This window comes from Stegodyphus dumicola, chromosome 1 (genome assembly GCF_044657685.1).
Source record: "Stegodyphus dumicola isolate Sdum_Otavi_A_Nest chromosome 1, ASM4465768v1".
Taxonomy (NCBI): Eukaryota; Metazoa; Arthropoda; class Arachnida; order Araneae; family Eresidae; genus Stegodyphus; species Stegodyphus dumicola.
In genome coordinates, this window is record NC_140768.1 from 40,929,669 (window position 1) to 40,956,450 (window position 26,782).

A 26,782-nucleotide genomic window follows, 5' to 3' on the forward strand; every position below is an offset into this window, starting at 1 on the left:
TGTTATCGCTGAGATTACCATCGCTTAACCTTTTGAGGCCGGGGCTTTGGTAGCAGTAAAAGCTACCAAAAGACGGGGAATCTTGAACCGAATGCTTTCCTCCCTTTAAGAAATCCCCTCCTATTTGCAACAAAGATTCTTGTGTGTAGTTTAATGGATTCTCAGAGGGGTGCATCTATGTTGCAAAGGGAAGACCTTTGAAAGAGATAAGTGGTTAAGACTGCAGGGACGTCAAATTTGACATTTCATCCAACTTTTCAGCCTGGAAAATGGGAAAAAGACTGGGGGAAAAGACATGGCCACTAAAGTGGACAACCCCGTCTTTTCAAAGAGAGGACTTTATGGCCACTATAATGGCCATCCCTCCCGTCTTCAAAAGGTTAAAGCACAAGTTATCCGTAAATGGCTGCCATGCTCGATAGCATAATTGTAGAGTTCTGTCTATAATTGTAGAGTTCTACACAACGGAGGTCAGGGATTCGAATCCTTATTGAAGCGTACCTCTTTTACAAACTCAAAAGAATTAAGAAAGTTAATTTCAGTGCTGTGTTTGCTACAGAAACATTTTATCAATACCTGAATATATCTGCTTCTATTTTACATGGAATGTATTGTTTAAATGAAGCTGTGATATTGCATTTGAGGCTGCTCCAATGAAGAAGAAAAAGTCCAAAACGAAAGTTTATTCTTTGAGGATTCATAAAACATTTGCATGGCTTATGAATTCGAAATTAACTTCGCGATTCCATCAAATAAGGTTACATCGTAAACGTAGGATTTTTTATTGAGAGACAATTCTTAACTCTGCAGATATATAGCTATAAATGGCCTGAATTTAAGTCTTTATACATCTCATTCCCAAAAGATCTATCCCAGATGAGTAAAAAAAAACATATTTTCAATAAGCATACAAATTCAGATGGCAAATAAGCAGAATACCTTTCATTAGAACTAGACAGGGAATCGTGCTATTTTACTTTTATTCAAGCAAAGAGGAAAATTCACTAGGGAATAGAACAATAAAATGTTTCTCCAAGCTTTCAGATCTAATCGATTGTGCGGGTGATTGCTTTAGCCGCATTCTGGAATTTTTTTTCTTCTAGCTCAGAAAAATTTAAATGGACCAGCACATGAAATAATCACTGATTATAATAGATAACTTTTATTGCATTACATAAAAAAACAAAGAAGATAATTTCGTTTTCGTTCTCTCGAAACTCTCGAAACTTATCATGTATCTAATGTAGACGTTTTTATCTCCAGGGACTGTGTAACAAGGCCAATGTCTCATAGGTTATGATCGATAGAAACAAATAACACGTTTTGAATTCTTAATGAACTGAAGTCTTCAATAAATTTTTATAAATATTTACCTCAACAAAGAAACAGAGACGCTGCTAGAAATGTCTCGAAGGATTTACATTTACATTATCGATAAACTCTCTTTAACTTGCTTTGTCAGATGTCGATAGATCAGCATTATGTTATTAAGATATTTTATATGTTTTGTAAATTATGAATGAGAAAATAGAATATGTATTAGATTTGTGCGAGAAGAGAGAGAAATTGTGTAACAGTTACTCAAAGAATGAAAAGGAAATACATAAATAATAAAAGTTTCATTGCTCTAGTCAAAGCAAAGCGTATTGTTGCCATTACTGATAAACTGACCATCAAATTTTGAAAAGAATTAAAATTACGTTGGAAATTTAAGAATGTCAAAACAATATAATCAGTTTTATTCCACAACAGCTAGTTTTTTAAATTTCTTTTGAAAGACAAAATTTTTAATATTAGTAAATAATTTTGTTGCATTTGATATCAAGATATTTTCTTGTACTTTTACGTAAGAAATAATTTCTTATGTACACCATATTATACGAATAGTTTGATTTGGTTTATTTAATTATGCCAAAGCACACGAGAGCTATCTGCCTAAAGGAAGGGATGTTTTCGCTGAGGACTTTCTAAGGGAAACTGGAGTGTATGCAAGTTACACATGGGGGAAAACCACGAAAACACACACAGCCAGTTTGCTGAGATTCGAATCCCTGAATATTTTATAGAACATATAAAAAAAGGTGGTTACATGATTGATTTTCTTCAATTTAATTGTAGGTATATATTTCGACTTGAAGTTTATAAAATTAAGGCAAGTTATTTTATAGACACATTTTGAGAGCTAAGAGTAGAAATATTTTTACAAATGCAAAATTTAAATTACATAACTTGCAACGAGAAAAATATCCAAGAAGTAAAATGTACGTTGTGGTTTGATAACGTAAATACAAAATATTCCACATTTTGAAATGTTGTAATAGGGCGATATGTTTGAATTTTTACCATTATAAACCCTAAGATAAGAATTCTTAAATCTTGTAATCATTGTCAAAAGTTTTATTCTTAATTAATTTGCATAAATGACTGAGCAACCAGCTTAATGTATAGAATATCAAACAAGAAGAAAATTTTATATATCGAATTAAAAAAAAATGTTTCTTCCCTTCTTTTAATAAAACATAGTTTTCTTCATCTAATAAAATGCATTTTGCCTCAGTTAATAAAATACACTTTGCTTCATTTAAATTGTAGCATGTCTTTATATCAGCAAAAATTTAAAATACGAGAAAATTTATAAATTCGATTTTGTAAGGCATTCTTAATGTAATTTCAGACGTTTAAAATATATAATGCTGTCTCATGCGTTTACAACGTCTCATGAATTTACATGTTTCGTTAGTTAAAAACCTTTTTACTTCCTTGTACGAAGTAAAAAGGAAGTATTGTAATCGCGAAAAGTTTCAGGCATCGTATTTCAACGAAAATATCCATTTTGACCGCTATCGAATGCAATTTAACGATGTTTTTGCGTGATATCTGTACGTAAGGACAATAAAATACTCTTTTCCTTCAAAAAAATTATAAAACTGCTTTAAAATTAATTCTGAAGAGAATTTTTCGTGACGTCTGTACGAACGTATGTACGTACGTGCGTACGTACGTATCTCGCATAACTCAAAAACGAGTAGCCTCAGAAAGTTGAAATTTTGTATATAGGACTGCTATAACATGTAGATGTGCACCTCGTATTTTGGTTGCAATCGGCCGCACCAAACGTATATAAATATATTTATATATATATCCACTCTGTTATCCGGCTCAGTAATCTCAGTTTCTTTACTCTTATATGTTTGTAAATTGTATATTTTTTGCTTTAAAAATGATTGAATTATGTTGTTTTTATCTTCCGGTTAAGGATTTTATGCCTTTAGTAAATCTGTGTGCAATATTTTTAGAATTATCAGCAATTTTAAAGTTGTTTAATTGCCGTTAAGCCTGTTTTTAATGGCGGCCATTGATGTTTACATTTGAAACAGGAGACTAGTGGATTTGTTGCCAATCTAGAGAAACTTAGCTTCGCAACAACAAAGATAACGCATTCATTTATTATTGCCAATTAAATCATGCTTAATTCTTTCTGGAATTTTTTCGAGGAAATACGCGTTTGAGATTTACTTCGTAATTTTTAATATAGATATTTTGAGTTTTTATGTATTTTTGCCTTCTCGCGAAGTGAGAACTGAATTAATTAAATGAGAAATACTCAATCGTTTGTGAAATGAAAAACTGTTTCTTTTTTGTTTTGTTTGCTTAATTTCTTTTATACATCATTCTAGCTTTATTATGGTATTTGAATAGAACATGTGGCAACGATTAGATAATTCTATTCTTTAAATGATATAAATTTTGTGCATTATGAGTTATAATATGAACGAAATATATATGTTAACTGTTATATAATTATTAGTCCAAAGGTATTTGAATCCCGAAGGACTATTAGTTTCGTTTTGGCATTTTGCGTCGGACGGATAAATGTCGGTTCACTTTTCAAACTGTTGCCATAAAATGTTAGAGTCCTGCATTATATTTGAAGAAATTAAATAATGAAAATCTGCGTAAATGTAGGTATATTTCTCACATTGTCATAAAATAACGGTACATAGAGTCATCGAATTTTGAATAACGTAATCCTCCAACGAATATGGGCATGTGGAAGACCAAATTTGAAATTTGAAATTTGTTTTATGATCGATTTCCTATTTTTTAAAACTTTGACGAATTTTTGATTAACAAACTCAAGGATTTCAAAGCGAGCAATGGCAACGTTGTGCAGAAAAAACATTTTTATCTCCAGCGCGTGAGTCTATGTATCGGAAATTCTAAAGATAGGCTCGTTTTAAAACTATTTTGCGATATTGCTGTTGCACTGGATCTTATGGTTTAAGTGCGAGGAACATGATATTTAATAAAGAAAGGTAACACACAAAATGTTAAAAAACGCCCCTTTGGACGTAATTTAAAATCTGAAACATTTCAGATTTTTTTTTTGGATTATATAACAGTTAACTTAGTTTCCGTTATATAATTATTATATAAGTTAACTGTTATATAATTATTAATACTGTTAAGTGAATCTAGCGCCAGAATGCATTTATTCTTTTGTGGTTTATGCGCTGTCGGCGAAGTAGATTTAATTCAATTCAATAAGTTTAAATGAAATGCAAGAAAAAATGCGTATAATTTAATATTCCAATACAAGGAAGTCATGTGGTGTACACATCAGATTTTTTAAAGTAACATAATATAAACTTGAAGCATTAAGAATAAATGCATTAAAAGATTGCATAATCTTTTCCCTGTATTATATTTCCTGTTACAAATTCTCTCCTATGCGAATTATTCTTCACGAAGAAGCTTCTGAACAAATTTGTGACATGTTATATGTAATATTTTTCATCATATGTAGAAATGTATGCCAGAAAGGATTTGTGTTGCGAGAATATTTTCGATAAGAGATGAGCAAGCTATCAAATATGGCAACACGTTGTTTCTTGATATCCTTCGAGAGTTAGAATGTTAAAGATTATCATTCCTCATACGCTGCAACTGTAAGAAGCTGTAGTCTGATCATTAGTTTTCTGTGTGACCGGTTTGGGAATGGGTTAACAAGAATTCATCTGTATCAGATATCTTAAACTATGCTCATTGAACAATGACAAATGGGACACGCAGAATCTCACTTGTCAAAATTTTTATCTCAGAATCGGTCGAATCATTCCCGAGTTGTCCATGGAACAAAAGTACCCTATTATTGGTAATAAATATGATGAGTAACCTTTGTGGCTGAAACATCCCTCGTTTATAAGATGCCATCAACGATGTTTAATGGCTATTTGACATTCCTGTTTAAAACATTTTACTCGGAAACAAGGCCATTAGTCACAAATACATGTAACTCAATATAATTTGAATACTGAATATTTACAGCTATATTTTGGTAACAAAATTGTTCATCTGCAACATCACTGCTATAAGGGAAAGAAAATTCTGATACATGATATTTGTACAAATAAGTTTTACTGATTTTATTTTGTTTGGGTTCCTATATACACACTTGTCCGAAAATTAAGCAATAAAATGAAGAATTTTCCTTCCTGAAAAGAAAAGTATTTATTCGGATTCGTCGAAACGTTCGCGGATCATGGGAAAAATGCTAGCATAGAAAATGTAGACAAAATGAAAATAAATAATTAAATATCAAAGGTAAACGGAAATGGCAAAAAAGATATAGGTAGGAAAAAAAAAGGCTCATTGATGGAGGTCTATTATTATGGAATATGATAACCTTTATTGAAAATGCGTACTTGATACCGTCGATTCGTGTCAAAAATAACACTATCAATCATGATTTGGAGTATCTGTGTCCATGTATTTTCAAAAGGTTAAAACTCCTAGAGTTTCATGAACAAAAATTTCAAGCATGTTTCACATATGCTCAATGGGAATCAAGTCTGGCGATTCTGATGGCCGTTTTATGCGAAGCAATATTTTTGATTCTGAGTACTGACTGATAGTGGGAGTTCTGCGAATTCGTGCATTGATTCGTAAAAATGGTTCCCGAAAATATAGTCTTACATGGAGGAATATCTTTAGTAAAGGTATGATCTCTAAACTACACATTGCAGTCGCTATAAGGTTCCTTTGTGGTAACACAAAGGAAAGTATGAAGGTCAATGTGGCCTGGCGTCATTTACTGGCGAAATTATTGCTCCACCACATCCTGAAGCATTTTGCGGACTTACTGACACAAAGCTAGTTTCAGAGTTCTCCTGACCAATAATAATCGAAAAACAGTCTGAAGACTAAATTGTGTCTCATCTGTGAAGAATAGAGCAGCCCGTCATTAGGATTTTCAGCTGAGGTGATTTTGAAACCAGTTTAACTGAGACTGTCTGCGCGAGGATGTTAATGGAACGAAACTTGTGTTGCATACTGTGAACAGCATGTAGCCGTGTGAACAAACTTTATGGTGATATAGCTGTTCTTGTCGTCGCGGTAGCAGGTGGATATACACAATGTACACCTGTGACATCGTGTTTGCAAAGACACAGAGCGGTCACCTTTAGCAGTTGTGACCTTGAACATTTACTTTTGGTTATTTTCCCACTTTCAATATTTCTCCTAGTCCTATAGTTGCTTCACTTTCTTATTGACTCAGGCAGCGAAGGAAAAAGCGATTGATATATAGGGTTCGGGATACTTCCGCTGTTGCTGGCCCCTTTCAAGACATCCTGTTGTCATATGGTGAGTCTCAAGTATATCATCTACTTATTTTTAAAAATTTGTCTATTTCAAATTTTTTTCTGAAATCCGTAACTCAATGTTATCAGTTCTGCACAAAAGAGGCCGTTTGTTTTTATGCTTAGCACATTTCATTGTTCAAGCTATAGGTAAGCAAAATGTTTCTGCGTTTAGTTTCCGCCTGTGTACACTTGTCATAGTTTGCGCATTGTTTTTTCTTACCGAATATGCTAATAGCCTAACATTTGTTTCCTAACATTTGGCCACCAGTGTAGTAAATACAAGAGATACCTATGTTGAAAGAATTGGTTTTAACCAATATTTCCGTTAAAGAATAACATTCTGTTTCAGTGATGTTACATTTTCATTTGATAGTTTATTAAGGATATTAATGATATCAAAATTCTTAAGTTAGTAAGAACCCGAAATTTCAATTGTTCATGATAATTTTGCATTTTTATTAAACATGCTACTCGTAAATATTGACTACTGGATTGCAAGTACAGTGACAGACTTAAAAATGTAATAACAGAAAGTAGTTTACAATAAGGTACAGTTTTCTAAAGGGGAATTAATATTTTAGATAGTTTTGTATTTTTGTGACACTTATATCTCACATATGTGAATGAACTGAAATATCGGGTAATGGAAGTAAGAAAGCTCAGTTTCTCTTATTTTTTCAATTTTTTTTAATTGATTGATTTTTATTGTTTGTACTGCTGTATTCAAATAAACGCAAAAGCCTTCATTGAAATACTTGAGGGTAACGTTATTCCCTGTTTTAAGAAAAAGTCTTTATTAATGGAACGTTTTATTCAAGGAGAAAAAGCAGAACTTATAACATCGAGACTTAGCTTTTCTTCTAAATTGAATCTTTCTCTTTTCTATCATAAATTGAAAAAAAAAAAAAAAAAAAAAAAACTTATTGTACAAATATAATAAGCTTCTGTTAAGCAGCTTGCTTAAGCTGAAATGAAATTTAGCTTTCCGTATGTAGGATTCATTAATTATTTTTATTCAGTTTTCGATCTCTCGTAAAACTTTAAGAGTCCCGTGAAATACTCGATGGAACGTCCTCTTTAAGATAGAGAAAAAAAAAAGAGTGGTTTGTTTACTTTTTCCTGTTTTTGAATTTTTGAAATAAACGCATTAAAACACTTTACATTTGATCGTAACATCGAATCAAAATATTTCTGTTTTAATTATTTCTAAATCGAAACATAAAATTGAACTTTGTAGGCAGTATGAAATAAAACTAACTCTTTGTGAAAAGTAACGTTAACCTTATGAATGTTTAATTAATTTTGGAAAAGCATTCGTTTATCTGCAACTAAAGCAAGTATGATTCTGGCGGACCACCAAGAAGAAAAATGTCATATATTTCCACTATAAAAAGAAAAACCATAAAAATACCGGTTGTAACTAGAGGTTGTTCTAGAGATGCAGCATTTAAGCAAATATTGACAATTTTGTTCTTATGAAAAGAAGTGAACTTTTCAGCATAAATTAATGCAAAATAATGTAAGTTTTTAATATCTTAATGGTTTAATATCTCTGTTTTTATCTCTTAATGGTTTAATAAAATAATATTATTTAATGACTTCGCTCTAATGAAGAAGAAAACCGTAGTCCCATAAATAGGAATTGTTGAGAAGATTAACTATTCTTGCTTCTTTGTAATCTTTAAAGACGTTGTAAGTAATCGGTGTCAGAATGGATACCTCCAAGAAGTGGTAGATTATTTAGTATTATCTCATATTTCATATTATATATAGCCTATCTTTATTTCCTCAACTAAGTTAAACCAACTAAGTTAAACATGTGATTTAGCGTAATGAATCATCTAATGTAACTAAATAAAAGACCTGGAGATCTTAAGTAAATTTTAATTTACAAGCACAATTTACACACATATCAGAAGCCATGTAGTACATAACAAGAACAGACTGGCTTGACCAAAGACCAAGTTACTTTTAGTAGGGTTTTTTGTAATGTTTTGTCCCAGTGGGAAGGAGAGCTAACTGCGTCACCGAAGGGCCCGCGATTTTATTCCCGTGGACAGTTACGATCTAAAAGAACTCATTGCTATGTGGTTCCGACGCCATATTGAACAAGAAAGTTTTTTCCAATTATGACACGTGATAAGGCTATTGGCTGTTCATTCACGTCGCGGGCGAAGCTAAACTCGAGCGAACTCAGTTTTACGTACTCTGCGTAGTACGAATTCACGCAGGTGAAGAAAAATGCAACTGTTGCGAGCGTACTCGTGTGAACGGGCTTTTAGACTACTTTATTTTTCATAATAACGGTACAAATAAATATTTAAACGGGGTTTATTGACAAATGCAGCTGTAAGTTATGTTGTAGAGCAAAACTGCAAAACCTTCAATCAATATTTCATGTCCTCTATCAATTGATTTGACACAACTTTAAATTTTTAATTTAACCTAATTATTACGAAATGTAACTATTTTTTTAATTGAATCCGCTCATCGAAATCAATTGTTTTATTTCAGTTGAATATCAACCCATTGGAAAAGTAAGATGAAAAAATCTGATGTGTACACTACATGACTTCCTTGTATGGAATATTAAATTATACGCATTTTTTCTTACATTTCATTTAAGCTTATTGGATCGAATTAAATTTATTTCGTCATTAGCGCATAAACTACAATAGAATAAATGCACTCTTTAAAATTCATTTTATTTGTTTACCACAGCGACACTCTGGTCCTAGTTTCACTTAACAGCGTTAAATTTCATTCATTTTTAACTATGTTGTAACACAATTAAGAGGCAATCGGCCTAGTGCGGCCTTTACCAATATATTATAAGTAGGGGGTCTTTAATGATGAGTTGAATCCAGTAAGATGGAACGTAATTTTTGCACCTAGTGCAGAGTCTCTAGAAGAGAAGTAAACGTGGCCCCACGATGTGAGGATCTGCAGCTTGAGGATTTCTGCTGCTCGGCTATGCTTGTCTTGAAGCTGCGAAATAATCTTTATCTGCAAAGTTCAAAATAATCTCGATGGCTTCAAAAGCTAGACAAAGTTTCTGCATATTTGATTTAGCTGATTTAATTCTCTGAGCTATTGTGGTTATTGATTTCATGAGATAAAGAGTTTTCTAATCTTTGAAAATGTTAATGATTTCGGCTAAATTTTCTTGCGGGTTTTTCTGCTTAACTTTGTCACTATAAAGGTTTTTAAGCATTTCTTGATTAGTTTGGCCTGAAGCTTGAATGAATTCGGGGAAGTCGTCTTTAGTGGAAATTTCTTGTGGTTTTTCTATCTTCTCTAAATGATTGAATCTTTTTCTGTATGCCTTACAACCTCGATAAGAAGAAACGTGATTTTTGTGACAGTAAATGCAAGTTGGGTTTTCATCTGGTCTTAATTTACAGGTATTGAATCTGTGATTTTGTCCGCACTTACAGCACCTGACCTTTTTAAAGCAGCTATTTTGGGAGTGCCCGAACTTCTGGAAATTGAAACATTGAATTGGGCGTTTCCTGGGCTAATATTTTTCTATTGTGATATTGAATCCAAACATATTGTTTAATTCATGATTTTTCTCTCCTGCGGAATTTCTTTTTAATTCAAGGAAAACTATTGGTAAACGGATAATTTTGTCTTCTGCTTTCTTCATGAATTGCTTTACTTTAATTATAAGGAAGCTTCTGCGTTTTCATTTTTTAACTCAGAATGCACAAAATTTATATCATCTTAAGAATTATCTAATCGTTGCCACATATCCTATTCAAATAATATAATAAATCTAAAACGAAAGAAATTAAGTAAATTAATAAAAGAAATTAAGTAAACAACAACAAAAAAACGTTTTTCACAGACGATTCAGTATTTTTCATTCAATTAATTCAGTTTTTACTTCGCGACAAGGCAAAAATACATAAAAACTCAAAATACTCGTATCTGTATTGAAAATTATGAAGTAAATCTTAAACACTTATTTCCTCCAATAAATTCCAGACTGGATTAAGCATGATTTAATTCACAAGAATAAAAGAAGGCGTTATCTCTGTTTTTGCGAAGCTTACTAGATTGGCAACAAATCTACTATTATGCTGTTTCAAATGTAAACAAACATTGCCGCCATTGCAAAAGGCTTAGCGGCACTTAACAACTTTTAAATTGTTAATAATTCTAAAAATATCCCATGCAGATTTACTAAAGGCATAAAAACCTTAACCGGAAGATAAGAACAACATAATTCAATCATTTTTAAAGCAAAAAGTGCCCAATTCACAAACATATAAGAATAAAGAAACTGAGATTACTGAGCCGAGTAACAGAGTGGATATATATATGTAGTAAGGGAGTTGAAGATGCTAAATAACAGTTCCAACTTTGTTTTCCACACCACAGAACATTTAATAAAGATAATCAGAAAAGGTACAAATTAGATTAAATACAAGTGCCGTTTGATACAAAGAGGGCTATGTATAGCTTTTACCAGTCTTATCACATAACCGATTAGTGCCTACTCGCATTTGCTGATGTATTAAACAGTACAGTCCAATTTACCACCTTCGCGTGGAAAACTACAGTTCCTTATTCTACACCTTCACGTGCAGCTCACCACCTTCGCGTGGGATAACACAAGAGTCTCTCTGTCTATGTCATACTCATCTTTCACCTCGCTGCTGGCGCATCGGTGAGGCCCTCTGGTGGTTGTGTCGCACTTACGGATACTACAGTTCGGCCTTCCTGACGCTTTTTCGTCCTCGAAAACACGGATCGGCAACACTGGAACATCAAGACAGCACCTGAAAATAAATTTAAAAAAAAACAAAAGAAAAGGGAAAAAAACAAAAAGAAAAGTGCGGAAGAACCACACATGGTTTTATATAGTAGAAGTCCACGGCTTCATGAGATCAGCTGCTGTAGTGGTACATCCAGGACCTTCATGGTGTCCCACTTTTTCCACTGTTGATTACTTGTTTTAGGCGTCCGATCCTCTGCGATCGACTTGACGACGCCACGAACAAATTCAACGTTCGTTTTGAAAACATCAGAATTTTCGATAATTCTTCTAATTTCAACTTTTTGAGCATTTTCTGGAACAGTCTGTCCAATTTGTTCCGCAATTACTATTAAATCACTTTTCTTTAAATTATTTAGGAAACTCATTTTAAAAACGAAACAAAAGTATCACTATCTTCAAGAAAGAAATAAAGCAAAGTTTTCACAGTACCTTCTCTGAAGTATCCAAATATCCAAATATCTCGGACAGGGCCCCCAGATTTTCTGTAGTAAGGGAGTTGAAGATGCTAAATAACAGTTCCAACTTTGTTTTCCACACCACAGAACATTTAATAAAGATAATCAGAAAAGGTACAAATTAGATTAAATACAAGTGCCGTTTGATACAAAGAGGGTTATGTATAGCTTTTACCAGTCTTATCACATAACCGATTAGTGCCTACTCGCATTTGCTGATGTATTAAACAGTACAGTCCAATTTACCACCTTCGCGTGGAAAACTACAGTTCCTTATTCTACACCTTCACGTGCAGCTCACCACCTTCGCGTGGGATAACACAAGAGTCTCTCTGTCTATGTCATACTCATCTTTCACCTCGCTGCTGGCGCATCGGTGAGGCCCTCTGGTGGTTGTGTCGCACTTACGGATACTACATATATGTCATATTAAAAGCACAAGGAAAAGACGGAACACTGTAGATCGGTGATCTAAAGAACTTGGCAGTCGAGGCAGTTTTAATTCCATTTTTATTTGCAATTGATATTTGTGGCCACAATCACTTTGCACGTTAGTCGTGCCTTTCCACAAAAGATTTACATTTTTGATATTGTTGGGATAGAAAGCAAGCCAAGGAAATTACATTTTAGCACAGTAGAGAGCAAAAGCTGAAGTGCGTCGTTATGAAAGATGGAAGCACGCGAAGAGAAAAGTTTTGGTTTACAATTCGGTGATTGGTCGTCAAGAGGCATCTGGTATTAACGGTTACGTAAGATCGCATGATTAATTTGAATGACTCAATGCAGATAAGTTATTACGATTTTAGAATAGAGAGGAAGAATTAATGTTTATAGTTATATTATAATTCTGATTCATACATTGTTATCTTACATATTTCCCCCCTTCAAAAAGAAAAAGGCGTAGCGACAGAGAAGCCTTTTTAAAGAGAAAGAGTTAAAACACTAGCAAACGTAAAAAAAAAAAATAAAAATAAATAAATCATAAAATTTTTGTCCTGTAAAGTATAATTTATAAATATCAATTTTTTTAAAATAAATTTTTAATTTTTAAAGTCCTATTGAATTTTTCAGCATTTCAGTCCAAAAGTCTTTTTGTTTGAGAATTCACATAATCATAATTCTTCAGGGAATGTTCTTGTTATTACAGAATATCACAAAATAAACTTTTACACAATCACTACTTATAATTAAATGCACACAAATATTTATGATATTAATTTTCATACTGATAAATTATATTTTAATACCATATAATAATAGGTGTAAGCTTCAGAAAATATGGTTTCACCGTTATTATCTTTCATTTACAATTCCTGTATTTTACCAACTGGAAGGCCTCGCAATACTTCTAAACAAACCATATTCATCAATAGGGCTGTCCTCTTGAGCTAACCAGTGTGTTCTCTGCACTGGTGGCCCAGGGTGCCTAGGCAGTTACTTGAAAAGGCCGCCGTTCCTTGCATTAAGGTAACTGGCCTTTGAGAACTGCACTAATACATTCCATAATGAAAAAAAAATATAATAATAATATAAAAAAATTACAAACATTCATAAAATGAGAGCCTCCAACATTATCTTACTTGAAGAGGGTGAAGGGAACAACTGTACAGAGATAATTACAGGCCTCTGCTTAGGAACCCAGTACTCTCTCGACATACACCCATAAATTTAACGTGCATTTACCATAATTTCATATTACTTATCTGTACTAATTTCACTTATTTTTAACATCTTTATTTTTAGAATAATTATAAAATTCGTATTCAAAATTCTCAACAAAATTTCAAAAACATAAAAACTTATCTTAATATCCTTCCCTATGAATAATTTAAATAGATTAAAATTAATTACTTAATTTGCTCACACATAATTACGAAAAATTAGAAAAATGAATGAACAAGAATTTCAAATTTTCTCAAAACAAATTGCAGAAATTTTAACCAAAGTTGAAATGAAAACTACAGAATCCGCAGCACATTAAATAATTTAGTTCCTGAGCTAGATTCACACGACACAAACATATAAGAATAAAGAAACTGAGATTACTGAGCCGAGTAACAGAGTGGATATATATATAAATATATTTATATACGTTTGGTGCGGCCGATTGCAACCAAAATAAGAGGTGCAAATCTACAGTCCTATATACAAAATTTCAACGTTCTGAGGCTACTCGTTTTTGAGTTATGCGAGATGCGTACCTACGTACATACGTTCGTACAGACGCACGAAATATTCTCTTCAGAATTAATTTTAAAGTAGTTTTATAATTTATTTGGAGGAAACGAGTCTTTTATTCTGTTCTTACGTACAGATGTCACGCAAAAACATCACTGAATTGCATTCGATAGCGGTAAAAATGGGTATTTTTGTTGAAATATAATGCCTGAAACTTTTCGCTATTACAATAGTTCGTTTTTACTTCGTATAAGAAAGATATCGCACAAAAACATCGTTGTCATGCAAAAATTTTAAAAAAGAGAGTTTTCAAGCAAAGAGAAGTTCCGATTGTTAAATTTTTGATGCATCAAAAGAAAAACGAATGCTTGCGAAAAGGTACAATTACATTAGCTGCGAAACAGCTTAATTGCAACAGACTGACCAATATCAAAAATTAGGAAACATGCTTCCAAAAATAATTATCAAAGGGAATCTTATTTATTCTTTGAAAAACCAAAACTATGGACGTAAAGGCAAAAATTATGGGGGAAAAACTTAAATACAATTCCTTCTGGCAGAAGAAGCAGTAAACATACCCTTTGCTAATATTCCTCCCGAAATGATTGATAATACATTTCTGTTATTTCAACTATTTATGCTGGAAGCAATGCAGAAATGATGACTCCAATAATTTTAAACTCCTGATTTCCGTCGAATAATTTCGCAATCAGGAGATCTTATGTACAAGTTTAAAATGCAGTAATTAAATTATTGAAAAATCCAGAAACTTATCAGAGCACGCAAAATAAAAATTAGGAGTAGTATTTTTAATTTATTGCTTAATTAAATTTTTTGGTTATTCTTTAATTTAATCCAATTTTATTTATAATAAGTGTTGTATTCAATGTATTTATTTTCTTTTGCTGCTGTTGTTATGGAACAAAAACTCATCAACCGTTGCTATTATGATAAGACAGAGGGAATATCAAAATTTTATTTTAGAATATTATTCTTTTTTTTAGTATTATGATGATGGCATATACAGGCAAAGAATTATCTAATGTCTGGCTTAAAAGTTTCAAGACTGACTGAATATTAACTATCTGAATAGCGCTATCTGTTTGCAACAAGCGGGATTATGTAGTAAAAAAACATTTTGATTCTACCCTGCTAATCGCATTAGGATCAGCTGAGCTGTTAAGTAGAAAATTATCGTTTGGAGTTTGAATGTTATTTATATCTGAAATTAAATCGTATTTGGAGTAGATATGTGCGATCAAATTTTATTTTAAAAATGGCAAAACTGCTAGCGAAACTTATCTAGAGATGCAGAACGCTTACGGTGAAAAGCGTTTGTCGTGTCCTTATGGATTATTGTGGTTTGGTAGATTTTGGGATAATAGAATTGAAGAAAACAGTAATGCCCTTTCCTGGATTTGAAATCCTGAATGTACGGCGAGCGTGCTTCTAGTAACACCACGAAGGCAAGCGGAAAGGAGGGCGAAAATACATTATAAGTGTAAATGAAAAAAAAATCTATTTATACCAGACTGGTGATGGAATGAAAAAACATGCACTTTCATTTGATCAAAATTACCCGAAATTTTCTCAATCAATTTAAGACTATACTCAAAAGGTTTCAGTGGAAATTTCTAAAAGGAAATTTTTATATCATGGCTGCATAAACACATGAGTAGTTTTAAATTCCTATTTAAAAAAATGTTAAAATTCGAAAATTTTTTTATGTGATGTAATTCAATTTTATATACTCCTTAAAACAAATGTTTTCACTGCCAGCGAATGGTTTAAATCATATAATTTTGGGGTCTGGGTCATAATCCCGACAGCCGAAATCCCGACAAGCCAGAATCCTGACAGTCGGAATCCCGACAGTCCAAAATCCCGACACGGTCGAAATCCCGACAGGGTCAAAATCCCGACAAGCCAGAATCCCGACAGGGTCAGAATCCCGAGTGACCAGAATCCCGACAGGGTCGAATTCCCGACTGTCCAAAATCCCGAAGAGTTAATATCTAAATACAAACACTCAATTTAGCTTAATAAAATACAATTTTTAACTAACCTATTACATATTACTAATTAAAAGTTTAAATCAAAAAATCATAAAAATTATGTCATTACTTAAAATAATTTTTAACAAATTGAAATGACCGTTAAAATTTGAAATGAAGATTTATAAAATTCTTTTTATTAAGAAAAAGAAAACATCACTTACACATGCAAACGACATATTTACAGTGACACATTGTGAGCGATAGCACGAAGATATTCCATCACAGGTCGATTATCACGATCGTCCACAACAGTCATAATTCTCCTTTCTCTGTCATCATCTACCTTCCTACGTTTTGGTTGTTGTTCTCCGCGAAGAATGCATTCAACTTAGTATTCCACATGCTCCTGTTCTTTTTGAAATCCTTCTATGATGTTATAAACGCCAACATGGCCGTCCAGTTAAGGTCTCCCATCTTCTGTGCCAATCCTCGACAGCATTTTGAGTGCGCGGAACATTTATAGCTGCCTTTTCTAGATCACTAATGATTCTAGATGGCCTCAGTTCAATATTATTTTCTTCAGCGAAATCAATTAAATCTTGGAATAATCTTTTGTAATTTTCTTCAGATTTGCTAGTCATCAAAGCATATACTAGTTGCAGCTGTGGAAGTATGTTAAGGGGCCATTAGGCCTTATTGGGATTTCGCCCGTGTCAGTATTTTGACCCTGTCGGGATATTGGACAATCGGGATTTCGACCCTGTTGGGATTTTGGCTTGTCGGGATTTCGACCCTGTCGGGATTTTGGCTTGTCGGGATTTCGACCCTGTCGGGATTTTGGTTTGTCGGGATTTCGACCCTGTCGGGATTTTGGCTTGTCGGGATTCCGTCTGTCGGGATTCTGGCTTGTCGGGATTTCGGTTTTTGGGATTATGTCCGGATACCATAATTTTGCCAATATGTTTTAACACCAGGCTAAAGAACGTATATGTAAAGATATTCAACAGGATAAAGAACAATTCTGCAGTTGGAATTTTTATTCGAATGGTATTGTATAAAAATGAAAGTTTTGTACTTTTTTACTAAATACATCACGCGGAAAAATCTATCACAGTTTAGGTAATTTTTTTTTTTTTTTTAAGCTGGAATTATTGGCTCAAGGAATATTTAGACATTCAACTGAGTGATGATTATTCAAGCCAGACGTTGACGTTCAGTCGTTTGATAACTTGTTCAAGTCGAATTAGGCATTTTAAATTCCTTTATGTGGATTTGCAAAACTAGCGCTTGAATTTGTATTTCATTTGCATCGAAAATATTTATGTTGAGATTTTTAATGGTTTGTTTTTTATATATAATATCTCTATTCCATTTAATTTCATACTTTTCATTAAAATTATTAGTTAATAACTCAAAATTGCACGCAATGTTCGAACTTGACATGACTCATTTCAAGATAACAGCAGTAGTGAATTTTAGAAGCATTTCCGAAGAGCAGGAAATGGCATCTAAGAATATGGAAATACATTTGTTTTTGTAGCACTTGAAAATACGTGAGTTTCACTTAAGAGTCAACAAATCTGATGAGAGGAAAGATTCAGTCTAGCAGAAAGTTTTCTTATTTGTTTCTATCGTAACTTATCACAGCGTAACCACCAACACAAAAAATTCTTTTCAGTATTTCAGGTAAGATCTTCATATTCTATTTAAATGCCAATGTTTGTAAAGTTATTGTTTAGGCTTTGAGTAACAGGGATAAAAAGTGACTACAAAGAAGATAAAAAGCTCTTCTTGAATACTCAGGCTGCTTTTTTTAATAGATATTTTGTTTTTGCTATGGGGAGGTAGTGCAGAAAACTCTCGTTTTAAAATATTTGCTTTGCAATCTTTCTGTTATTTTGTCAAAAACCTTTATTAAAATACATTGGATAATTGCGAAATACACTTCAGAAAGCATCTGCTATATTTTTTGTTGGACATACATTGTTGTAAAGTAAGTCCATTTTGCAACAGTGGAAAGTAAACATAACAATAAAAGAAATGTAAGTATAATTCGAAAGCTAACATAGATTTCATCATAACCTCCTTTTACCTTAAGGCCATAAGAGCTTTCGAATTCTCAATTCCATTTTTAACTCCAATCGATTGTCGCTGTGAAGAGTATCTTAGGTTTTGTTCATACAACACAAATGGCTTGTCATGGAATTTTCTCAGTTTCGGATATCTTAGAGAAATACCAGAAATTATTTGACTTAATATGGTTTTCTCCTTTTTATATACGTAATAGTTTAATTATAAATTAAAGTAAGTACGGCATATTCGAAATATTACTTTATTATTTTGCTAATGTACTAAGTTTAAATTAATCATCTGTACTTCTTTCCCAGTGGTAAGGTGTACACCTTACACAAAAAAGGGGGCAGTTCTATATCTCCCATTCTACTGAGTCGATTGACGAAATTTAACTTCGTTTTCCATGTCTTAAACGTGAGACTTAGGACCAAGGTTTAATCCAAATAAAATGTGTAGATACTTTCTGATTTATTTTTAAAATTTGTACTTTTTAGTAATTTTTGTAAGTCTTCTAAAACGATTTTTGAATTATAAAATTTTTAGCATCACCTTAAATTAAGATATATTTCTAGACATACCTGCAAAAAAAAAAAAAAAATAGAGTTTTCTGTTAAAAATTTCTCAAGATATGCCCGATATTACGTATTGACGCGTTTTGAAATTTGGCATATTTGTTATAAACGATAATGACTCCCAAATCTGCTTTATGCGCTTTGTTAAAATTATTAAAAAATGAACGATGCACCTTTTTCCGCTCGTGCAAAATAAAAAGGTATGAAAATAGGTTACTATAAATTAATTTCGTCAAGTGAATTTTTCTTGGCGCAAACTCAAAAAAAAAAAAAAAAAAAAAAAAAAAAAAAAAAAAAGGGAGGGGGGCGCTAAGATAAAGTTTTAAATTTCTCGATAAGTTTCTCACCAAAATTTATAAAATGTAAGATTTGGGCAGTCTTAGAATCGAAATGTGGAAGAAAGCCTATATGTCATTTCAGAAAAAATCAGATTTCGTGTCAGAATACCTATGTTAGACAACGCTATATGTAATATATATTTTATGTCCCGCTTTTGAAACATGAAAAACGCAAGTTAAATTTCGTTAATCGGCCCAATAGAATGGGAGATATAGAAATGTGTAATTTTTTTTGAAGAGTGTACCTTTTCTGTATGCTTCATGGCCCTTTAGCGGTTACAGGAACAGTCTAATCGAATATTCAAGTGACTGTAAATCTTACATTAGGAGGTACTCGAAAAGAAAGTGCTAAATTATATTTGAAAGTATTCATTGTTGAGACACAATAACACGCCGAATAAATACTGATTCAGAAGTCAAACAACAAAAATCAGCGTTAATTCACAAAATTTTGTGAATTAACGCTGATTTTTGTTGTTTGACTTCTGAATCAGTATTCATTGTTGGTTTCGCCCACCAGCGGCCGAGCGGTAAAGTCGCTGAACACTGGTAGTTCGGGTGAGGTTCGAATCCCGCGAACGGGCTGGCTGCATGGGCGTTTTCGTGGTTTTCCCCATGTGTAACGTGTATACGAGCCAGTTTCCCTTAGAAAGTCCTCCACGAAGGCATCCCTCCTCTTAGGCAGATAGCCCTCGAGGCTTTGTCATACTCACACACACACATTGTCGGTTTCTTGGAATTATTCTGCGGTTTTAATATTCTTTCATTAACCAGACTGCTTTTCAGAATACTGATAACGTTATTTTCTTCCTTCACGTTCGTACCGGGTTCGTGAGGATTTGGAGTGAATAATGACAATACTACTTAATGAAGTATCGAAACACACTTTATTGGACAGTAAAACACGTTTTTACAGTCGTCGATGAACTACTATAAACACGCTGACACGATCAGCGACACAGCCTCCAGGTTATCAGGCTATCACGGTGGAGACAGCTTCACCGCAAATCACTAGAGTACAGCTCCCGGCTCTGCTTGGTCGTTCTCGGAACATCACGTACTCTCGAGAATCTCCACGCTAAAACTCGCGATGCACTCGACGACACCCAAAACACAGCTCGCGACTCTTCGGTTCAGTCGTTCAAGGAGCTCAACACGCTCTTTCGCCGATGCACTAACCGCGATACACTAGGAGACTATTTCGTAATAGTTTAATATCCGGATTACTATTTCGTAATCCGGGCAGCGAGTGCCGCGTGTGTCGTACACACTCGGCACTCGCTGCCCGGCTGTCAACTCGATCGTCTCCGCAGGGATTGACTCGCCAGACGAGACACACTCACTCGATGAGAGACGCACACTAACTGACTGCGGACCAGCAGGGTTTATATATCTTTTGGCTTGTGCCCAGCGTGCAGACCATTACACTACGAAGCCATGTTAAGAAGACGGGAGAAATACCTTATAAGTTTATAAAACCTTAATTACACGGGTTAATTGTATTGATATCATTGAATACTTTACAAAGTTTGTATACAAATATCTTATTTGACGCTTCTGAAAATAAGGCTTAATATAATTTATAAATTTATTTTATCTGTTGAATATAGTTTTAAAGAGTTGATTGAATTAATTTTATTGAATATTTTGTGAAACAGTTTAAATAATAAAACTTACTGTTTTCATTACTTATTTTATTCACTTTGAATTTACCAAAGTCTTTATATTTTAGAATGACAGAATACGTGGAACACCTTCACGAGCATTTTGAAACACCTGTTGTCATAAAAAATGGCCATTACATGCTTCCCACCACTCCAGGTTATAGTTCTAAATTGAAAGAAGATACAATTACGGACTATGAATTTCCAAATGGCAAAGTATGGTTGAAATTATTTGAAGAAGGAAAATTTCAGAAACCTGTGTTATGTAATTAACTCATATGTGTGACTTGATTAGTAGTCATAAAAGAGCTTTTTGAAAAAAAAAAAAAAAAAAAAAAAAAAAGGGGGGATCTTAATGTGAAAAACAAACTATGAAGAACTTTATATTATGATATATAGTTATACTTGTTTACTATAATGTCATATTTAAGACTACATTAAAGTTTGTCTTTGTAATTAAAATATAGTTTACAAATAAAATTTACTATTCAAATTCTACAAAAATATGAGGTTGCTTTATATTCACATATCAAACAGAAATTTCATATTAGCTTGAAACTGTACAGTAACAGCTTTTGTTAAAAGTTTTAAAACGACAGAAAATTGCTTTTTTGAAATTTAAAAACATTGAAAACTATAGCAGAAATAGTTTCATCGGTTTGAGCAAATCTAACAAACTGAAGGATGAAAAATTTTCTTTAAACATTATAAGAAAACAATGGGACAAATTTAATAAATGGATTTCGAACTCTTTACTAAATATATTTTCATCGGTGTTATCAAATTTTTGAAATGTAATCTATCTTTATATATATAAGCGGCTTAAGTGTTTGTCGCCGATAGTTTATTGTTGTCCACTCGGAAAAATGAGCACGGAAATTAACTTTTCCGAAGTTTTTAATTAATATCTTGGCCGATTAAAGACGTACGAAGATGAGAACGGTATCGATGGATTCGGAGAATTTTTTGGAATCCGAGGATACGCGTCTCGAATTTCAGCTCGGCGCCGTTCCGTAGATATTCGAGAAAAAAGAATTTGGCACGTAGCCAAATCCCTCTAATGGGGAAAACCCAAGAAAGAAAGTGGAAAACGTAGGGGAAAAATTAGTTTTTAATTAATATCTCGGCTAACTAAAGTCCCACGAACACGCGAATGGTCAAAATGGCGTGCCACCGACCTGCGGAATCCAACGGTAAGCCCGGGAGCCAGCCGTTTCGAAGGAGATGATGTTACTTCTCCCCATATATATATATATGCGGGCTTAAGTGTCTGTCTGTCGCCTATAGTTTATTGGTTGCTTGCGTAACTGTACTAGCCAATGGGGTGAAGTTGCCACGGCACAGTTTTGCCGTTTCAATTGAGACGTAGACAATTTCCTGTAAAACTTTCCTTTGCTATGACCATCAATAGGTCTCAGGGCCAAACGCTCTAGCGTGTTGGCATTTTTTTCCTGAGCCTGCATTTGGACACGGTCAACTTTATGTTGCCTGTTCAAGAGTTTGTGAAAGAACGGACGTAAAATTAAAAATAATGGATGGCCCTCTGCAAGGCGAGCTTAAAAATGATGGAAATATCTACACAAGAAATGTTGTGCACAAAGAGATCTTTGACATGTGAATTAACATTTTATTATTTAAATCACCTTTATTTATTGAGTTAACGGTTGCTCTTAAGAAATGTACCGCCAGTGGTTTCCTTCATTGCACTCTAAGCAATTAAAAAAGTAGAAGGGGAAAACCCCGTGGGGCAGTAAGCAAAAGGGCGTCCTCGCCGCCTGCCCTAGGTAATTCAGTTTGAATTAAGACACCTTTGAACAAATCATTTTAATTACAATTTATAATATCTAGAACAGTGGTCATTTCGTATCACCGCGGGCTTTCTAGTATTTAAATAAGCCAATATACGGCACTTTGAGAAACATTACTGTAAACATGAAGCTAACACATCAGTTTTTTAAAACAAATTTTAAATAAAATATCCTGTTGCTAAATGGATGATTTATATCACGCAGTTTGAGCTAAATCACAAAATAGATATTGCTACGGTTTTTGTATTTATTTTGCTATTTTTAGTAGAATTGTTATTAAATTGTTTTATATTCCCTTAGAATGCAACACGAGACTTATTTGAAGAGAAAGCTACACCGGAAAAGTTAAAATACAGGAGCACGCGCATTTAATATTTAATACATAGATATCTCGTAATTGTAGTCGTTTGCTTTCCAGAAACCTCGAGAAAAATAAAATTGCCAGAATGTTCTCGTGCACGATTAAAAAGCTTTAAAAAGACGGACAGAAACATCTCAGTTCAGTTGTTTACTTAGTTCTTGTTGCCGATTGTTGCGAATTCGCGGTGAGATCGGATTAGCTTTCTTTGTTTTGAATTGCGTTCTGTTTAACATTTTAGTAGTTTAAAATATAACTACTGTGAAATATTGTGATATGGTTTGAATATCTAAAGGAAATTTCAACATTCTGTTTTATTTCTTGGAATACGAATAAATTTTATTAAATTTTTATCGACTTGTGCATTCAATCCATTACGAACCCGTACGCACGTGACAATATTTTCATACTTTTGAAGATAATAGTAAAATTGTTTCCATGTAATTGATTCAAATGGCTTAGATTTAAATTTAATGGAATCAAGTCATAATTCATAAGTAATTTAATTAAGTAATTTCTGACACTTCAATAGGGGATAATTTAAGTATCCATCTAAATCTACATAACCAAGAGTGCATTCTTTATGCATATGCTCGAATATACACTTATGCAGTAAGCACCGAAATAACTTTTCTTTAGCATAAATGCCTAATTTGAAAAAAAAAAAAAAAAAAAAAAAAAAAAAAAAAACAACTAAAATTTGTGGTCATATTCTCGTATCATGAACTGAAAATATGCGATGAAAACACGGATCTTCATTTGCAACATACATCCGTAAATAGCTTTAAAATTTGAATTTGGCGTCAAGTAAAATGTATGACACAACTTGAAAGATAAAATTCTCAACTGCGAGTTTGTGAATGCAGTTAATATCTGTGTACTTATACTTCTCCCTAAGATAAAAATTTTAATGGATAAAGATTAAGACGCCAAGTGATATAAAACTCCATGTGAAACAAAGCTTATGAGTGCAATGATTTAATCGGCATTACGAAAACTTTTTTCTTTCTCTTTTTATTTAAACTTTATTTTTAAAGTTTTATATCTTATACCTTATTGTAATTTTTTGGCACAGAAAGTGCATCTCTCATGCGTTATTTGCAGCATCGTACTATAAGGTTTATTTAATTTTCTGATAGTTGCTTTTTTTTTGGAACAAGCCTTTCATTTACGTTCTAATTTCCCCCCTCCCTACGCTAGAATACCCTACGCCCCTAGCCCCGAAAATCATTGCCAGAAAGAGTTTTCGGGATTACGTTTCAAGTAAATGAGGTACAGACAAGTATTTAAGCTGAAGTCTGGGTGATTTCGCTAAAAAAGCGTAGAAGAGAGAGTGTTCTGCCTTTTCGTTCGGCCACGTTGTTGCTGCTAGTCCAATTTTAGTGTTATTCTGCCTCATTTTTATATGCCTGTTAGTATATGCTGGTGATCTTAAATAAGGGCTATCTCTGTTAGTTAATTATATGCAGCTTCGTCTGGCTTATCTTAGTTAGGATTAGGTTGTTTTCTTATTTTCTATCTTGAGTTGAAGCTCAAGTGGAGGCTTATTGTAAGCTCGAGAAGGAGCCATATGTTACCTTAATTTGATTTGGAATAAAGGGTGAATTTAACCATTTATGGACTGCTTACTTAATACTCAGCAAATAGTCACTACACAGTTCTTCAATATTCTAGCCCTCAAGGACTTCTGATTTAGCTAGGATGTTACAGTACTACTATGCAAAAATGCTGTACAAAACGAAATAATTACAAGAATATGATGTTATGTGTTAAGCCGGGCAAAACGGCCCACGGCAAAATAACCCATTCTGCGAAACAGCCCATGACAGAGTGCTTCCTAGTGGCTTTTGAAATGGGTCCTTCGAATAGTTTTTTAATTTTTAGTATTTTAATATATGCAGGAGATATAAAACAGAGCCTGTATGCATAAATCAGGAATTACATATTGTGTGCGTATTTTAAATTGCATATATTATTATTATTGCATCTTGCATGCATTATACATGCTCGCTGGTAGGTCAGCATATATGCTGGTTTACATATGTTGGCTTATTAAAACAAGTTGCACTACTATTTGTTAAGTAGGGTGCGGTAGTAATAATTTCCACATACTGCGGCATACAAAAGTTTACTATTCTATTGGGTATAAGCTAATTTCTAAGTGCTATATAATTTACAGAAGATTTACACGTTTTGCGTTAAAAAGTGTTGAGTATACGCGGAAAAATATCTAAGTAATCGCAATAATCTTAAAATATGAGTGTCAGCAAACGCTGGTTTTGTTGTTTTTCACGTACCTTGTTTTTATTTAAAAAGGTATATGCAGTATAGAAAATATTTTTATTTATTTTTAGATGTTAAAACTGGATTTGAATTTCATATAATGATATAAAAAGTCGATATTCACATAAAACGTTCTTAAAAAGGAATTTATAAATAAGGATATTTATAGTTATATTTAGGCTATCTTGTCGTGGGCTGTTTTGTCTGGATTCATTTTGAAGTCTCACCTTACTAAGCAGTTAAAAACCTTTTCACATTCTTTGTTAGGAGTTTCTAAATATGATGTGTACTTAAATGTAATGGATTATTTAAAATAAAATTTTTTGTTTAAATACGTAGAATAAAAATAAGGCGCCCGACTGGGATAATGGTTAGCGACGCTGATTGCCGTACCCAAGGGTCTGGATCCGAATCTCGGAGAAGGCCTGGATGTTTGTAAATGTATAGTGTCTGTGCGGCACTGGGGCTCAAAAAATATGCGGCGAGCCGAAAGTCCTCTCGAAATGTTGATGGTAGGGGGAACTGAGCAAAGTAGTTCTATCACCTGTATCGTGCTCAAGGCTCTTGCCAACGACAGGCGTAATCTTCACTCCTTGCCAAGAGAAATTTCGTGGGATTTTTCTGATGTTACTCTCAGACAAGGGATGTAAGTCACAACAACTACATAATGAAACAAATCTAAATTTCTCGTTTTCTTTAAAGGCAAAGGTTTAAGGTAGCTAAACAACATCTTCAGGTCTACTTTTGGGTTATTTTCTACAAACAAAGGAGACAAATGGAACTGTGTTATTATATGTACTATGTGCACAGAAATACTTATGTAGACTTTGGTTTCACAGCCATTGACCGTAGATATATACATCCAGGTATAAAAGCTCTGTAAATGTCGAAATTATTCAGATTAAGGCATTTTAAATTGGAAAATGTAAAAAATACGAAATCTAACTTTTCATAGCAAAAGCTTACAGTGTCTCACAAAAGTGATGGGACACTTGTGCTTTACAAAAGGAAATTGTAATGAAATAAATTTAAAAAACATGTAAAAATTCTTTGTGGATGTGTTTCATACTTAAATTTAGTAACAATTATTACATAACATACATTTTCTCAAAATATTAAAATATTAATTTAATAAAAATACAATTGTTCAGAACGGAGCAAAAAATGGCTCACATAAGTGATGGGACACCATTAGATACTACTACGTACTACAATAAAAATATTTTTTTTGGGTTTTTATTTTTACTCAAAAGCAATTGGCAATAATTTATAAAATCGTCTGCAGTATTTCTCTCCAGTTTGTTTTGTAAATTTTGTGTTTTTTAGCTCTGTGCAGCCATGAATGCTAAACGAAAAGAAACTTTGCCTGAAATTCGAAAATTAGTTATTAATTTGCATATTGAACGTGGAAAATCTATTAGAGAAACTGCTGAAACAGTTAACTTGAGTCATTCAACAGTTTTTAATATCATTAAATGATATAAAAAGAATCATATGATTCAGGATAAAAGAAGACCTGGCCGACCATCAAAGCTATCCAATGGAATAAAGCGAATTATTGTTCAAAATATTTAAAAAAAATCGAAGAATGAGTGCTCCTAAAGTTGCTGCTGATTTACAAGCATT

The 26,782-nt window shown here is 33.1% G+C and overlaps 1 protein-coding gene across 1 annotated transcript in view; it reads left to right on the forward strand.

Moving 5' to 3' along the window:
- The window catches only part of LOC118185228 (mitochondrial enolase superfamily member 1-like), a 101,235-nt gene extending 80,024 nt beyond the window's left edge, over positions 1 to 21,211 (forward strand). The window contains exon 14 of the mRNA XM_035355056.2: positions 20,776 to 21,211. Within this exon, the coding sequence (XP_035210947.1) occupies positions 20,776 to 20,980 (205 nt within the window). The 3' untranslated portion in view covers positions 20,981 to 21,211. The remainder of the gene's footprint in view (positions 1 to 20,775) is intronic.
- Positions 21,212 to 26,782: the final 5,571 nt, after the last annotated feature.